General features: G+C 38.4%; 1 protein-coding gene across 2 annotated transcripts in view; it reads left to right on the plus strand.

Moving 5' to 3' along the window:
- Positions 1–2,298: 2,298 nt before the first annotated feature.
- The window catches only part of C1H3orf20 (chromosome 1 C3orf20 homolog), a 90,037-nt gene continuing 74,471 nt past the window's right edge, over positions 2,299–17,864 (plus strand). For both annotated transcript variants that reach the window (XM_074283822.1, XM_074283823.1), the window contains exons 1-2: positions 2,299–2,410; positions 17,019–17,489. In XM_074283822.1, the coding sequence (XP_074139923.1) occupies positions 17,072–17,489 (418 nt within the window). In that variant the 5' untranslated portion in view covers positions 2,299–2,410; positions 17,019–17,071. The remainder of the gene's footprint in view (positions 2,411–17,018; positions 17,490–17,864) is intronic.

Raw genomic sequence — 17,864 nt, forward strand, 5'->3', positions numbered from 1 at the left:
CAATGCCTAGTTTCTGCCATACTAATTTCCAATTTTCCCAGCAATTTTTGTCAAACATTGAGTTCTTATCCCAAAAGCTGGGGTCTTTGGGTTTGTCAAACACTAGAGTATTAAAGTTATTGACTGTTTTGTCCTTTGAACCTAATCTATTCCACTGATCAACTAGTCTAAGAAATGCTTCATTATTATGAAAGCTTAATGATGACCACAGGACCCAGAATGGTACTTTGTACCACAGCCAGCCCTCAGTAAGCATGTGCTGATTGAACAGTTGGTGGGCTAGTCTGCCTAGTGATAGATTACTCAGAGATCAGAGCTTGTTCTTCATGATTTGTTGGTATTTCTTATTATTAGAATATTAGCATTTATCCTCCTCACTGCTCCGGTCTGTGCCACTGAGGAGCATATTATAAGAGCAAGGTCATTCTCTTTCTGCCCAGGGGTATTGGTCCCAACCAAAAATTAGAAAATGCAGAGAGACCATGAAGACCCCACGGCTGCCTCTCTCATTGCCCTCCACCCCAACTTAAAACACTGTGTTCTTGCGAGTGGCCACATTCTCATGGTGGGGGGAAGGGATAAGAGGTTGGAAAATAAAGCCAAAAATCATAGAAAAGTCTCTTCAGCTCCTTATCAAACACAGAAAGGAGAACGAGTGAACCAGATGAAACTCAGGCACTATATAGTAAGTTCAAATCAAAAGGAAAATATCACAGTTCTCAGCACCAACAGCAGTAGACCTGCATTGAGATCTTTCCTCACAGTAGCTGTGTGACCCTGGGTAACACTTAACCTCTTTGCCTCAGTTTCCTCCTCTGTAAAATGAGGATGATAACAGCACCTACCTCCCAGAGTGGTTGTAAGGATCATATAATTAATAAGTAAAATGTTTTGTAAACCTTAAAACACTAAATGCTAGATGTCGTTATTTGGGAGCCAAGTGAGGGAGTTGGGTACATATCTGCACCCAGATGGATCCGTGATCTTGTAGTTTCCTCCAGTGCCACAGATCAGTCTGTCCTGGCCAGTCTCCTCTGGGATTCCTGTCCACATCATCTCCTGGCATCCACCCTAGGGAATCTAACAAGTATGTTTCAGCCTCTCTTTCTAGTAAAATATTGGAAACAAATAGAATCCATGGGGAGAAGAGATGTCAAAAGCAAAAAGCCAAAGGAAAATGCTGGCAATTAAAAGTTGAGATGAAAGAAAGGCTGCAGAAGAAATACAAAATATGAGAGGCCACAATGCAGAGTGGACTAGCTTGTGAATGTGATTGAATGGGCTTGTCTGGCAGGAGAGAGGGAGGAGAGGGAATGGGAGAAGGAAGAAAGAGAAGGGAAGCAAGGAACTGAGCCGATGAGAGGATGGGTGCCAGGAAAGCCCCTCAGGATGCTAAGGGCTTTTCTGCACATGGAAGCTGCTCCCCGTTGTTAACACCAGGATCTAGTGTGAAAGTCTACCCTGAGACATTTGCTCAGGGCCCTTCCTTTCACATTTTCATAGGGAATCCAAAGACCACAAAATCCATTCCTAAAACCGGATTTGATGTCCAATCCCATTTCAAACCTTACTACACTATCCAGCAGATGGCATTAGAGTTCTGAAATCACATGTCTGTATATAATAAGATTTATTTTTATATACTTCTGTGATCCGATTATGTACATTTCTATTAGTAATTGGGGAAATTAGGCTATCAATTTCTTTTATGTATAAATTGAACATTGAAGACATTTTTAAGGGCTCTGTTAATCTTTCGAGACATATAATTCAAATTTCTTCTACAATAAAACATGGCTAAGACAATGTTTTTGTTGAGTTTAGCTGAAATATGTGTGTATATCGACCCAATATAAATACATACGTATGCATATATGTTTGTTTGTATCACATATATATATATTTATATACATATGTGTATAGTCACACATACACATGCACATATAGACACACGTATATCCAGAAATCTGGAATGATTTGTTTTAACTTTGCTGTGAACTTAGCCTTCTCCAGATCTTTCTGTATTTTGATAAGATTTTGTTTGTTTTGGCCGAATCCTTTTGTGGCTTAAAAATCTCCAGAGAAAGTCAAAATGTTCACATCCAAGATTCCTGCGTCATTCTTTCCACAGATCCACAATCTTAGTGACAGGGGCATTCCCTCCATTGTGCCAGACATATCGATGAATACATTTTTCCTCTTTAGCATGCAAAGTACTGCTCGCTATGAAGTTTTAACCTGATCTTCTTGTGACATACAGATGGAGTGGAATTTAGAATTTGGAACAGCAGTGTTTACTGGTCTTTACAGTTAAACAAAAGAGAGTAGCCATAAACATTTACTTTCCTTCACAGTCTTGAATTGAAATGATATTTTTATCGAGTTATGTGAAAAATTTTAGATGGCTAAGGTAAGTCATAATAATTAATACTAATTTCCTAAGACTTCAGACTATTAACAGTAGTATTATTCATCAATGAAATTCATCATTCTGCCCTGTCTTTAGCTGAGAATTTTGTTTGTATAGGTTATTGAAATTTATCAAGGTTTCTTAGGGAGGGAAATGATATAGCAGAACAAGACAATCAACTGGAAAGACTGGAACATGGAAATAAATGAAATGTTATTGAAAATCTATGTAATCACAGGGCTTAATATTGATTCTGTATTTTAATAAAGCTAGGGTTGCATTCAGATATCTAGCAATCTATATCTGGTGACATTACCTACCAGAATTTTCAGAAATTGTCCAGAAATGTTGTTTCTGATCATCTGCTCATATTCAAACAGATATTTAACTGAGAATTCACTGACAGTTAAAACAGAAAATAGCTGTTTATTAGGGAGATATGGATGCTGGAAACCAGGAATGAATGGAAGGTCCTTTTGTAAACATTGGTTAGCAAACCCAGAACTGATCTCTAAAATGATTTCATATGAAGAGCTCTGGTACTGAATTTCTTCCTGAATTATTTCTCTTCTTGCAGTCTGTCTGTCCTGATCTTTTTAATCTCATACTTTCTGGATAGGGCTTTGGTTGTTGTCTCAGTTTCTAGGGATCTGAGTTCTATAGGAGGACTCTCTTGAGCTCAGGAATAGCTGTTTTATAGTATATTTTATAGGCTCTTTTAGATTGAAAGTTTCCCAAGACTCTTGTTTTTCATACCTTCCTTGGCACATAGTAAGTCTTGTAAATAATCAAGTAAGTAGGGAGAGTTCTGATTGGTGAGGACGCAGGTGAGAGGCTTTGTCCAATTTGAAGGCCTCTCAGAAGAGAGATTAAACTTTTTTTGCTTTGACCCCAGGGGGCAGCTCAGGGAGTCCATGGGTAGAAGTTTCAAGGAGGCAGATTAGGCTTGCTTGCTAATTATATTGAATTCTTTTAATCATATCCAATTCTACATGACCCCCTATTTTGGGTTTTCTTGGCAAAGGTACTGGAATGATTCATCATTCCTTCTCCAGCTTATTTTACAGATGATGAAACTGAGGTAGGGTTAAGTGACTTGCCCAGGGTCACCTGGCTGGTACATGTCTGAGGTCACATTTGAACAAAGGCCCTCCTGACCTCAGAGCTGGTGCCCTATCCACTGTACCACTTAGCTGCTCCAGTCACTCCCAGTTCTTTTTTTTTTTCCCTGAGGCTGGGGTTAAGTGACTTGCCCAGGGTCACACAGCTAGGAAGTGTTAAGTGCTGAGACCAGATTTAAACTCGGGTCCTCCTGAATTCAAGGCAGGTGCTCTATCCACTGCACCACCTAGCTGTCCCAGTCACTTCCAGTTCTTAACAGTCTTCTTGGATGGAGTATGTCCTGAGGGAATATGTGGAATAATTCTAACCAAGAATTGTATTTTAGTATTGAGGGGGAGGGATTAGGAAAGAAAAGGGACCTATGTTTCAGGAGCAGAGAGGAGTTGAAGTTGGATAGATCAGGTTATGTAGCAGAGAAAAGTGAGGTGGAAAATAAAATCAACAAATTGGATAGGCATTGAGGGACATGCTAAATATTTTTTAAAAATAGTAAATAATAGCCACTGGAGGATTTTGAGCAGAGGGATGATTCCCCTCTTTCCTCTCCTCTTTCTCTAGCTCTGTCTTTCTGGGTGTCTCTATATCTCTGTGTTTTTCTGTCTTTCTGCCCTTGTCTCTTTCTTCTCTGTCTTTGTCTCCCCATCTCTCCTCTCTCATCTTTCTCTCTCTTCTCCCCCCTCCCCTTTTCATCCCCCAAAGTTTGCACTGATCCTCAGCTGTGCGGTAACCTTGCTTTTTTCTTATTCATTTGCTAAAGAAATACTTAACTGCCTGAGACAAATTTACTTAGGGGCCACTAGGGGGGAAGAATCTAAACCCCCTACATTTGTGCCTTGGATCCCACGCCCTCTTCTCTCCAAGAAGCTGCCACCTACTGAGTCCTTCCCTTTCTTCTCTAATCCTCAGTTTCTCCTTTTACACTGACTTCTGTCCCATAGATTAAAAGCTTGTTCAGGTTTTCTCTTTCCAAAGCTTTCACTTTGACTCCATCATGTCCTTAAGCTATATCAGTTTTCCCTTTTTCAGCAAATCTTCCTGAAAGACTTCTCTCCACTTCTTCATTTATCACTCTTTTCTCAGTCCCTGGCAATCTGGAGTTTGACTGCCTTATTCTCATGAAACTGTTCTCCTAAAGATTATAGTCATCTTAACTGTAATTAATGATCTCTTTCAGTCCTCATCCTTCTTGTTTCTACCATTTATATAGCTCTTAAGGAGCTCTATAACAAAGTGTTTTACAAATACCTCATTTTATTCTCAAAACAACCCTGGGAGATGGTGCTACATTTTACAGAGGAGAAAACAGGCAAATAGAGTTAACTGACTTGTCCAGGGTCACACAACAAGGAAGTATCTGAAGCTGGATTTGAAATCAGGTTTCCTGAATTCCAATCTTCTGGGCATCTTATATCTCAAACCCAAAATATCCCAAACAACTCAAAGTCCAGACTTATTTCCATCAATTCTACTGCCATTCTTTCAGTCACCTAAGCTCACTACCTTGGAATCCTTCACTTTCCTTTATCCTTTAACCTCTATGTTCAGCCAGAAAATTGATAGGATCATTGATTTAAATGTGGGAGATATCTTCAGTGCCATGTAATTGAACCTCATGTTACAGTTGAGGGATTTAAGGTCACACAGTCTGTAAAATGAACTAGAAAAAGATGTCACAAACTACTCCAAAATCAGAATCCTAAAGGAGAGTTGGACACAACAGAAATATGATTGGACAATAACAATCCCATTCACAGGGCTCTACGTGCCTTTAATTTAAGGCCTTATGATCTCTTGTAAGGAATATTGTGATAGCTTACTGATCATTATTCCTTTCTCTGGTCTCTCCACATTTGTAATCCGTCCTAAATATAGATCGCATATATTTGTTACCTGATTTCAACAGAATCCTAAATACAAAAAAGATAATCTTTTTATTCTTCCCTTGGTTTTCTTTGTGTGTGTGTGTGTGTGTGTGTGTTTGCTTGCATTTTATTTTCTTCTTCATTTTTTTTTCCTTTTTGACCTGATTTTTCTTGTGCAGTAAAGTAATTGTATAAATATGTATACATATATTGGATTTAACATTTTTTTGACATAACATATATTGGATTACTTGCTATCTAGGGAAGGGGATTGGGAGAAGAACATAATTAGAACATAAGGTTTTGCAAGGGTTAATGTTGAAAAATTATCCATGTATATATATCTTTTGAAAATTAAAAGGCTTTAACCAAAAAAGAGGAAATTGGAGCAATAATTAGGAAGTCTAATTGGTTTTCTTTCCTGATCTGTCTACTGTGTATTCCAAACTGAGTCTCCAATACTGTCCCTTCCTCTTCTACTTTCAGCTAAGGATCCCACTTCATATTTTGCAGAGAAAACCATGCCTTTCTCTCCATTCCTCACAATCTCTTGATTACATTTCCCATTCTGTCCTTTACTCCAGCCTTTAATGAGTAGGTGGCCCTTCTCATTGGCAAGCCAACCTCTCTATGTGTATCTCCCCATCTCTAACAGATTGCTCCTATAATCCTCTCCCCTTTTCAATCTTTAATTTCCATTCCCCACAACTATGCTCAAGTTTTCCCAACTTTGCTCAAGTCTCGTCATCTTGAACAAAGCAAAAACAAAACAAAAAAAAAAACCCTCACCAGACTCTCCCTGCTCAGTTTTAACTTCAGACATCCATTATTGTCTTTCTCAGCCAAACTTTTAGGGGAAAAAAAATGTTTACACATTACCTCTATTTCCTTTCCCTGTAGTCACTTTTCCAGCCTCTGCAAGCTGCCTTTTAATCTCATCACTGACAGAAAGAAAACATGCTCTCCAAAGTTATCCATGATTTTCTAATTTCTAAGACAAATAGCTTTGTCTCCATTCTCTTTATTTTTTTCATATTAAGAACTTATTTATTATATGTTGAATAAATTCTTGAAATATTTGAAGTAATTCTTGATTTCATATGGTGAATATTTTAGAGATTCTTTTTTTTTTTCATTTTTCCAAATTATCCCCTCCCTCCCTCCACTCCCTCCCCCCGATGGCAGGTAATCCCATACATTTTACATGTGTTCTTTGTCTCCATTCTCATACTTCTTGCCTTTTCTAGAACATTTGGGACTAATCCTGGATCCTTTTGCACCTCTGGCTCGCTCATTGTTGATGGTCCTTCTTCCTATCCAACCACCCCATAACCTCTTTTTTCTAAATTATCATCTGGCTAATGCCAATAATTATGGCTATTGCCCATGGTTCTCTCTTGGATGTTTCTGTTTTTTTTTAACCTCTCTACACTTTCAGTGACTTTATTAGTTCCCACATATTTAATTATCATCTCTATGGAGATAATGTTTAACTCTTATCTCGCCCTGGTCTCCAGACCAGAATCACCAGCTGTCTATTGGCCCATTCAACTTAGAGGTGCCATAGGTATCTCAGATGCTATATGTCTAAAGCAGAGTACATCATTTTCCCTATCCTTAGAACTTGCCTTTTTCTGTCTAAAGTACCACAACTTTCCAGTCACCCAGATTTTCAGTATGTCATCCTCTACATCTCATCCTACAAGTAGTCTCCTGTGTTTATAATGCACTTATTCCTCATCTCTCCCTCCTATAATCAATCTTAGGTTTTTGTTTTTGTTTTTGTTTTTTGCTTGTTTGTTTGGGCTTTTTTTGATCTTTTGTGTTTAACTCTTTATGACTCCATTTAAGGTTTTCTTGATAAAGTTACAGAAGTAGTTTGCCATTTCCTTCTCTAGGTCGTTGTGTACAAATAAGGAAACCAAGGCAAACAGGGTGATGTGATTCACTCAAGTAAGTTAGTAAGTGTATGAGGCCAGATTTGAATTCATGAAGATGAGTCTCTTTCCATTACTCCCCTCATGATTGATCCATAAGCTTCCTTTATTGCAAAATTCATTTGCTATTTACTATACAAGGATTTCTCTGATTTCCAATACCTCCTAAGGTACTAGAATTTTCTCTTGAAATTTATTTTTATTGTTAATAAGAACAACAATATTTAATAGTGCTTAATATTTATAAAGTGTGTTAGAGAAATTCTCCTCTGAACATTTTAAATATTTTTAGAGGCTTTATATTGACATGAGCATGTTATATCCCTCAGTAGAATGTAAGTTTCCGGAGGCCAGAGACTATTTCTTTTTATGTTTAGGTTCCTAGTGTTGGGCTTAGCTTCTTATTTAGACAGGAGTGAGAACGACTTTGAAGGTGGAGAAAAGCACATGAGTAAAGGCAGGAGGAACAAGCTTAGGGGCCATAATATCTTTGTAAGGGATAATGAGTAGGTGAGTCTCATTGGTCAGAGAGAAGTAGGTTTTAGAGAGCAGTGGAAGACAAATGCCAGTAAGTAGTCTCGGACCAGATTATAAAGGGCCTTAAATAACAACCTGTGTCTGAACTTGATCCGGTAGAGCAAAGCTTCCTAAATTGTGGGTTGTGATCCCACATGGCGTCATGTAACTGAATGTAGGGGTCATGAAATTATGATTTGTTATCAGTAAATGTTTGATTTGTATACCTATTTTATATGCCTATTTATCCAGGGTTGTGTAAAAATGTCTTGGGCAAAAAATGAGTCACAAGTGCGAAAAGTTTCAGAAGCCATAGAGAACAGGGAACCAATGATGGTAAATGAATCTAAATCTTTACAGTTTGTCCAACAATTTCCAAAGCCCTTTATTTATTTTCTCACCTTTCACCTTGATTCCCTCCAGTTATACCCTTTCTCACTGGATATTAGCCTTTTCAAGCTACTCAGTCCTGGGAAAAAGAGGGACTGTACCACCGAGGTCAGATTCCTCTGGCTGGTTGCCCAGATATCAGAGTCTCTGAATATCCCCTTTTTCCTACAGACCTACCCATCCTACAATAAGAAGCCATTGTCCAGCCCCCCAGGCATTGAGGGCAAGAGGTCAGCATGCATAGTAGTGCCCACAGAACTGAGAAGCTACATCACCCGAGGGGTAGCACCATGTTGACAGAATTTGATCTGAAATTCTTATTTATTTGGGAATGGATGGGAAGCCACATTACCCCAAATGGATGTGTGTGAAACTTGAAAGATACAGAGAACTGACTAATAGGAATCAGAAAACCTGGGTTCTAACCCCCAACTCTTTAAATTGCTAATTATGTATTCCTGAGTAAATAATTTATTTCTCTCCCTGAGCCTCAGTTTGCTCATCTGTAAGATGGGGATAGATTTTAAAACAGCTCTGCAACAAGGCAAGTTACAAGTGAAATAATATAACTGAAAAGACTATGCAATTTTAAAACGTTAAATATAAGGTGGTGCTAATTACCTCTAAGATCCCTTTCAGTTCTAACATTATATGACTCTGCTATTATTATAATAACAATTCCAAACTTGAAATGGTTCCAGGAGATTCTAAACTTGAAATGGTTCCAGGAGAACAGTCCATGATGACTCAAGGTTTGGAAAAGGAATTAGGATTATAGGTCCTAGACAAAAAGTTGTATCTTCCCATATGAAAGCTTTTATGTATTTGATGAATTATTTTTGCTAATCAAATTTACCATTTCCTTCAATGATCTAAAAGCATAATTCTGAGAAGGGGTCAGTAGTTTTTACCTGACTAGCAAATAGGACTATGATACAAAAATTACTTCAGAACCCCTGGATTAGATGCCTGCTAAGGTTCTTTCCCATCTAAAGTTCCTTGGTTCTAGTAAGAGAAGGCTTCCTGTCAGGGATGAGATTTGAACTTAACTTTGAAGGATAAGAAAGAGGAAGAAGATTCTATAGTAGATGAGAAACAGCATGAGTAAAGGGACTCCTTTAAGAAATAGGTAAGAGATCAGCCCAGAGACTCAGCTTGTGGTGAATGAGGAGGAAGGGGAGCCAACAGTAAGAAATGAAGAAGATTAACAGATTTTGGAAGACCTTAGAAGCCAAACTGAGAAATTTGGATATAATATAGTATTTTTAAAAAGGGGGAGAGGGAGAGTCATAAATTTGATTTCCTGTGGGTGATAGTAGGGGATAGAATAAAAGGATAAATAGGGAAATTAAATATTGAGGATGGAAAAGTCAATTGACGGATTTTGAATGGTTCAGCCAAAATGATCTTTCAAACTGGCTTCTATCCTTTTATGAGAGAAAGCTTAGCTGAAATATAGCACTTCTATAAGGGTCATTTTTTTTGGAAGAAAAAAATACTTTATTAGTATGCCAATGAATGCATGAAGAATTTTGTAGATGGATGACTTGTTATTTAAATGTCTTATCGAAAGCAATGAACATATCTTTGTATCTGAAAAAATTATTAAGTCCCCTATGAGGGTCATTTTTAATCTCAATAAATGGTCTGAATTCGATATTCTCTTAAGTTCTCATTCTGTTCTAACAGTCTTTTCCTTCATTCATTCATTCATTGTCTAGGCACTGTACTAGACTCTGGGGATACACAGACAAAAAACTTAGCAATTTGCTGGGGAGGGAGTAAGATAACTATGATCACACATAATTCAGTACAAAATAAATAAGAATGTGTTTCTACAAAGACTTGTTATGATATTGTGAGTCCAAGAATAAATAAAATTCTGAGGGATTCAGTCAGGGACTGAATGATTTAGTCATCTTCCCCCCCCAGCCAGCCATCATTGTCTGAACTTTCATCAAGCTCTGTACAATGGCATATTAGTTCCAGCTTAAAGTTGACTTGGTAATTAAGGAAGTTTTCTTTGATTGCTTTTTCTAATTAATCCAAAGGAGCGTTCTCCCTTCTGCACTGAGATGCTCAGTGTTGGCATTTGCAGCACAGGCATTACCAGCCAATGAAGGGGAACCACAGAGGCTCATTTTGAAAAGTGGAAAATATACTCATTTCCATTAAAGGCTCATAGAATAGAGCATGAGATTTGACCTTCTTTTCTGAGTTGCATAAATGGAAAGAGCATGAGAGTCCAGAAATTTGTGTAACTAATTTCACTTGGTCATATAATCCCTCTTTCAGTCTTGATTTCCTCATTTCTAAAAGGAGAGGTTTCATTTCAACTATTAGATAAATGGTTATTTTCCCTTTTTCAATGCAGATTAGCACTAGCTTCTTCAACTTCTGGTCTTTTTATTTTAATTTTTTTCTAATTATATGTAAAAATAATCTTAACATCAATTTTTTTTTAATTTCAAGTTATAAATTCTCTCCTTCCTTCCCCTCCTCTGCCCCTTCCTTAAGAAGCCAAGCAATTTGATATAAGTTATACATGAGCAGCTGTGCAAAACATAATTTCCACATTGGTCATGTTGTGAATGAAAAAATAGAAAAAAGTACGCATTCATCAGCATCCAGAGTCTATCAGTTCTTTCTCTGGAAATTGATAACATTTTTCATCTTTGGAATTGTCTTGAATTACTGAGTTGCTGAAAATAGCCTAGTCGTTCAGTTGATCATCATACAATATTACTGTTAATGTATACAATGTTCTGATTCTGCTTACTTGATTTTGCATCAATTCATGTAAATATTTCTAAGTTTTTTCTGAAAGCACCCTGCTTATCATTTCTTATAGTGTGACAATTATATACCACAAAAGAAAAAGAATTCAAGAACTGAAGAATTTTCCTCTTGAAATTCTCAGATCCTTTCTAGGCTAGGCTCAGCTGACACTTCCTTTCCTGATCCTCTAGGCATTAGTAATTACTTGTATTTATTGTGTATAGAGTTTGTATTTACTTTTATATACACATTATTCTGGCCCCCTCCCTTCTGACTCCTCTTCTTCCTCATGAAGGATAAACTTATTGAATACCTTGTTTGGCCTTTGTGGGGTGGGAGGTGATTGAAGAAGATGCTTGATTGGGGAGTAAAGCTAATTGCATCCTCTTGGCTGGCTCCCATCCTTGGGGGGGAGTGGGGAAACTCATCTTTTCCAGTTCCTCCTTTCAGGTTTGGCTTTCTTTCCAGCCAACTAGACAAAAAGCTAGGTGATATAGTGGATAAAGGACCAATTCTGTAGTCAGGAAGTTATGAATTCAAATGTGGCCTCAGACACTTACTAGCTGTGTGACCCTGGGCAGTCACTTAACTGTTTGCTTCAGTTTCCTCATCTGTAAAATGAGCTGGAGAAATAAATGGCAAACCACTGCATATTCTACCCACCAAAAAAAAAAAAATAAAAAATAAAAAAACCACTTAAATGGGATCACAAAGCATCAGCCATGACTTAACAACAGCTAGATAATATTCTTAGTTCTACTACTCTGTAGGGATGATTTTCTTTTTAAATGTGGAACAAATAGGAATAGGAGGTTCTTAAGGGAACTGCCTCATAAAAAGTAACTTAAACTCACTTGGAAACTTTCTGTGTCCTGCTCCCCATTCCTACCCTCTATTCCTTGCTCAAGGAATCTGAGTCCATGTGTTCCTTGCTTTTGCAAGACTATAACATATATTAATATAATATATAAATCAATAAAATATCTTGCTCATCTGGAGCTTGGCAACTTCTGGTCTTAAGGCCAGAGACATTGAGAGACATCAAGTCTGTATCAGTGGCACTTATTACGTTGTCACAAGCAGCTCTAGTTTGCATATTGGACATTTGCAAATATTTGTTCATTTACTGACTAAAGCAAACAAACAAACAAACAAACAAACAAACTTCATTTACCTAGGGAGGTTTCCTTCAGAGCTTCTTAAACATTGAGTAGCTCTGAATATCCCTGGAAAGTATACTGCCAAGGTAAGTGAACTTCTCCAGATTATTCAAAATTTCTCCATTTGCAGGGACCAATGTTTTTTGTATGAATGATATGCTGGGGAACTTCTTTTTGCTTTGTTTTAATTATTAGGCCAAAATTAGACAGTTACTCTATTTTGTACTCTATTGTGCATTGGGTGCACAGTCATTTGTGAACAAAAGTCATGTACCAACTCACCCTTCACTTTAGTCTTGTCTTGTAGTCTTTTCAGTTTAAATAATTTATCATCAGTGTAGAAGATGCTGTATCCATCTTCACTGAAAACATCTGACAACATTGCTAAAAATATCTTGCCAAAAAAAAGAAAAAAAGAAAAAAAATATGGGAGCAGGCACTCAGCCCCGCTTTACTCCATTAGTTCCTGGGAAAGCAGGAGCACCATTCATTTTCCACAACATGTGCAAACATGCTATCATGGAACCAGCATATATGAATTTCTCACGGCAAACACAAAGGCCTTGGTCAGATCAGCAAATGTGTACAGATCTTTGTTCTGCTCCTGGCACTTCCCCGGAGTTGGTAGGCAAATCAACACTGTCGACCACTCCTCAGTCTTCTGAAACTACACTGGCTCTTGGAGAGATGACTATCTTCTGGGGGAAGGATCGATCTGTTAAAGAGGATTCCAAAAAGAAAGTTTCTGGCCGTGACCAAGAGATTTTGCCCTCAGTGAGTGTCAGAGAACAGTCTATTTCCTTTTCCTTTAGAAATGGGTGTTGGAAACATCTTTGAACTCCTGAGGGATAACCTCTTTTTGCCATCTAACCTGGAAGATAAGTCAGCTTTGATATGAGCAGTGGATCCCCTGCCTTCTAAATCTGGAATAGAATGGATCCCAGGCAGGGTTTGTCTCGGTGAAAGCACATTCACTGATGGGGACGTGGCATTTTCCTGCAGGTAGCAAGCACAAAAAACTCTGCTGTTCGCTTCTTTTGCTAAGCTTGCTGGCTTGCTGACTAGCTTAGATGTAATTATGAAACCAACACCAGCTTCATGGTGCTCCCCGTCATATTTACCGCCCCAGAAAAATGTGTATCCAGCTCTAACTTCAGTAAACTGGCCTTCATCTGCCAGCCTTGTTTCAATTAAGGCTTCTATTTGGGTCTGATAACTGCTGAGTTAAATAAGAGTTGTTTATATTTCCTATCCACTGGGGTTTTCTTTGTTTTTCATAAGCATGAACATATTCCATGTACCGATAGTGAGTGAAATCAAATTTACAAAAGTCTTTGTACATCTTTTTGTGTTTCAACGGTAGGTAAGAATCCCCATGTACTGCAGTAAACAGATCAGATTTAGGTTGCACAAGCAGACAATTTTTAGGGTACCTTGTCTAACCCTTTCCTCTCACCAGAAAGTGAGCAGTGTGGTCTTTTAAAAAGTCCAGACACCCAGGGTGGGGGCTGCCAAATCCTGCTGCTGTGAAGATGGCCCTATACCCTGAGCCTTCTGGTTGCCCAGTAGTGGCTACAGCTTCCAATACATCCACATCCACTGCTTTTTTTGCTTTCTATCAAAAAAAAAAAAAGTAAAAACAGTCAAATAAAATGGGTGATACCTTTTGACTTGAGCATAAATAGGATTTAAGTGAGGCAGAGTTGCATGAACTTGTGAGCTTCGAGCTTGCTTCCAGGCACTACAATCCATTGACAGGATAAAAGGCAAGACAAAGGGTGAATGACCTTGACACCTTGATGTCTAACCAAACTCCTGAGTGCTCCACAAAATGTTCTTTTGTCACTGTCATGTCCCATGGAAATAAACAGTTCACATCCATCAATTCCAAAGGGAAAGTCTTCACATTCTTAGGGTAGATGCTCTACTAACTCATTGACAGTTACTGACGGAATCCTCAGCCTGGTTGAGCTCATCTGCCAAAGTGGCCTTTGCCGCAATGTGGTCACTGAAGAATTCAAAGCTTCTTAGTAGCACAGGTGGAAGTTGGCTGCTAGTAGATAACAAAGGTAGAAAGCAGTTCTCATCTCAGAGCTATTAGTGTTCTTGAACCCCCTGAAAATCCCAGAAGAAAGAGAGAGAAAGGGAGGGAAGGAAAGAAGGAAAGAAAGAGGGAGAAGAAGAGAAAAACTAAAAATCTTTGAGGTTTTTTGTTTTTTTTTTTTTGTTTGTTTTGTTTAATAAACTCTCAAATCCTGATAGTTTAGGATTCTTTTGGCATTCACCCTGTCTCTTTCATCCTTCTACAACTACCCCTCCCTGTCCAGGACAGTAAAATGAGAATGATTGCTCAGAATGCAGACAAATCCAGTTGTTTTCTATTGACTCTTTTTGCTAAGTCAGGAAACTGATGCTGTGGATGAACTAGGAGCATTTGGAGACATACAGGATCATCAATTTGGGGGTGATCTAGTTCAAACCCCAATAATGTGATTGAGAGAAATGAATCCCAGAGAAGCAAAATAATTTCTTGGGATCTTAAGTGGCAGTATTAAAGTCTGAGTCCAGGTTCTTTGATTTCAAATCAAATTAAGATTTTAATAAACCAAGATTTTATTAAACACCTACTATTTACTATATATTACCAGAGAAAAATATCTGTCCTTCTAAGAACTTAAATTTTCCAGGGCATTGTGGGGGGGTGGGGGGGATGGTACATGTATGTGCCAAGGTTAATACAAGGTTATTTGAGAAAGAAAAGTGTTTGCAGTAGCAGTGGGGATACAGCAGGCCTCTCTTAGGAGGTGGCATTTGAAATAAACCTTAAAAGAAATCCTAAGACAGGGTAGGAAGGAGAGAATTGTTACAGCATAGGGAACAAACTATAAAAAAGGATCGATGTAGGAGAGTGAAAGTTAATTTTGGGAAAGAGCAAGAAGGCATTTTGATTTGGATGATTCTAATCTTGAGAGGTAAAGTAGAAGATGATGATGAAAGCTTTCGTTCCAAGAAGATGAACTTGTATTTTTTCATGGAAGCAATGGGGATTTTTTGAAAATTCTTGAGCCACAAAATGGTGTGTTGAGACCTGTGTTTTAGAAATATTATTTCGGCACTTGTGTGGAAAATGGACAGGAGATGGGAGAGAATAGAATTAGGAGCCTATAGCAATTTACCAGAGAGATAAACTATGGCAGGGACTAGTAATCTTTTTTATATCATGGATCCTTTTGGCAGTCTGGTGAAGGCTATGAATCCCTTCTCAGAATAATGCTGTTGTTTTAATTATAGTGGAATCCAGTTAGTGATTAGTGAAAATAAAAATGTATTTCTTTTTCCCTAGGCAAGTTCAGAGACTCTGAAATCTTATCTATGGACTTCTTTTTTGGAGGGTGAGGAGATAAGATACCACAGATAAGAACCCTTAAATTAGTGAAATAGGATGATAGAATTATAGATCTAGAGGTAAAAGAGGCCTTAGAAAGCCTTGGGTCCAGCAGCCTTTTCTTTTTTATGAATGAGAAAGCTGAGTCACAGAGATAGTAACTTATTTAGGATCACACAGTAAGTGTCTGAGGCAGGATCTGAGCCCAGTTTTTCCTGAATCCAATCCAATGCTGCATCTACTATGCCATGCTGTCATGTAAGTAGAAAATGGGGACAGATGTGAGCAATGTTATGAAGGTGAAATCAAGATTTGGCCACCAATGGAGATGACAGTGAGCAAGGCTGCCAGGCCAATTGAGAACCTGGGATGTTAATGTTTCAACAGAAGCAGGAAAGCTTGCAGGAGGGGCAGGCTAATGAAAGGAATTAAAAAATGGAAATGGTGAGTCCATGCTTCCTCCACTAGGACTTTAGACAACAGCCAGTGACACCCAAAAAAGAGATTTCTGATTGCCCAGAAAATTAAATTAACCAAAATTCCTGTTTTCTTAAGCATCCCATCTAGTTGGGCTTTTAATCAATTGACTATACTATAGTTAGGGATATGAATCAAGGTCATGTTCCTGTAATCTGCAAGTGGGGCACAATAGATAAAGGCTACATGTAGAATCAGGAAGACCATTTTAGGATCCTGATATACACACCTACTTGTTCTAGTTCAATGATGCTAAAGACACCTCCCTGACTTTCAATTTTCCATCTGTTGTTGGTCAATTTTAGTCACGTCTGACTTTTCATGATTTCATTTGGGCTTTTCTGGACAAAAATACTGCAGTGGTTTGCCCTTTCCTTTTCCAGCTCACTGTACAGATGAGGAAACTGAGGCAAACAAGATTAAGTGACATACCCAGGGTCACACAGTATCTGAGGACAGATTCGACTCCAGGCCCAGCGCTTGATCCACTTTACCACTATAATAGCATCCACCCTTATAAAGTTGGTGTGAGAATCAAATAAGATAATGTGCTCGAAGTTTAGTGAGATTGCTAGAGAGGTGACCTCAGAGTCTGAAAAAGCCCTGTCTCTGACACATATGTGCTATGTAATCCCAGGAAAGTCATTTAATCTTTATGTCTCAGTTTGTTTATTTGTAAAGTTGGAATAATAATAGCACTTACTTCCCAGGGTTGTTGTGAGAATAGAATACTTGTAAAACATTATAAATCTTAAAGCACTATAAAAAAAAAAAAACCACCAACTAGTTATTATTTCAGACATTGGATTATAAGTCTAGAAATGGACTTCTACTTCACACAATCCTATTTTCCAAATGAGGAAACTGAGATCAAGGGAAATTGAACAACATGCTCAAAATCATGGAGATAGCAGGATTTGAACCTAAGACCTCTGAATTCAGTCAGAGTTTTTTCCACTGCTTCATTCTTTTCTTTTCCAGGTGTTTCCAGCAAATCAGAAAGCATCTTTAGGCAGGATGTATCTTCTGACACCATGAGCAACTTTGCCAAAAGTAACACTGAATTGTACCATCAATATAAGGCTATGGCTCCCAAGCTGCTAGAGGAGATCTCAAGGCTGTTGGTCACCTTCAGAAGCCTGGGCATTGTCATGCCCAGAGGCATCAAAAACATTTTTGAGTTCACATGGGAGGAGCTCATCATGGAACCCCCCAGCACATCGGTCTCCAGGATTTCTGGTCTAGACATCTTTTTTGGACAGTCTTCTGTGGATTTGTCCTTTTCTTCTGGCTCCAAGAAGCCTGTGATCAAGAACTCCATCCCTTCCCCAGCCATCCTTCAACCCATGCCCAATAGCCAACAGATACTCCAAAAATTCCAAAAGTCATCCATCCAGTTACTATCGGAACTCCTCTCCCTTAGATTGAAAATGTTGTTAGAGTCCTCAGCAGGTGAGCCTGGCTTTGGGGGAGACACTCCCAGTCCCCCCAGACTAAATAATAATAATAGGTAAGGTTTAGACTATCTAGTCCAAAACATTCATTTTGTAGATGGAAAAAAAACTGAGTTTTAGGATAAGTCACTTTTCCTAGACCACATAGGGCCCTCCTGCTCTAACCACTACACCATCCTGCCTCTCCCCTGGAAGAATCTGGGCTCTCATTTCTCTACTCAAAAGGCAGAGCAGCTGGGCTCGGGTCCTACAGCTGACAAATTACCTGTCTCCCCCAGGACAAACCATTTCATTTTTCTAAGGGAGATTTTGCTCAGCTGTAAAATAAATTTGATTCTTCTTTGGGGAGAGGGCAGGGTCTTTCCTTGTCCAT

The sequence above is a fragment of the Sminthopsis crassicaudata genome, chromosome 1 (genome assembly GCF_048593235.1).
Source record: "Sminthopsis crassicaudata isolate SCR6 chromosome 1, ASM4859323v1, whole genome shotgun sequence".
Classification (NCBI taxonomy): domain Eukaryota; kingdom Metazoa; phylum Chordata; class Mammalia; order Dasyuromorphia; family Dasyuridae; genus Sminthopsis; species Sminthopsis crassicaudata.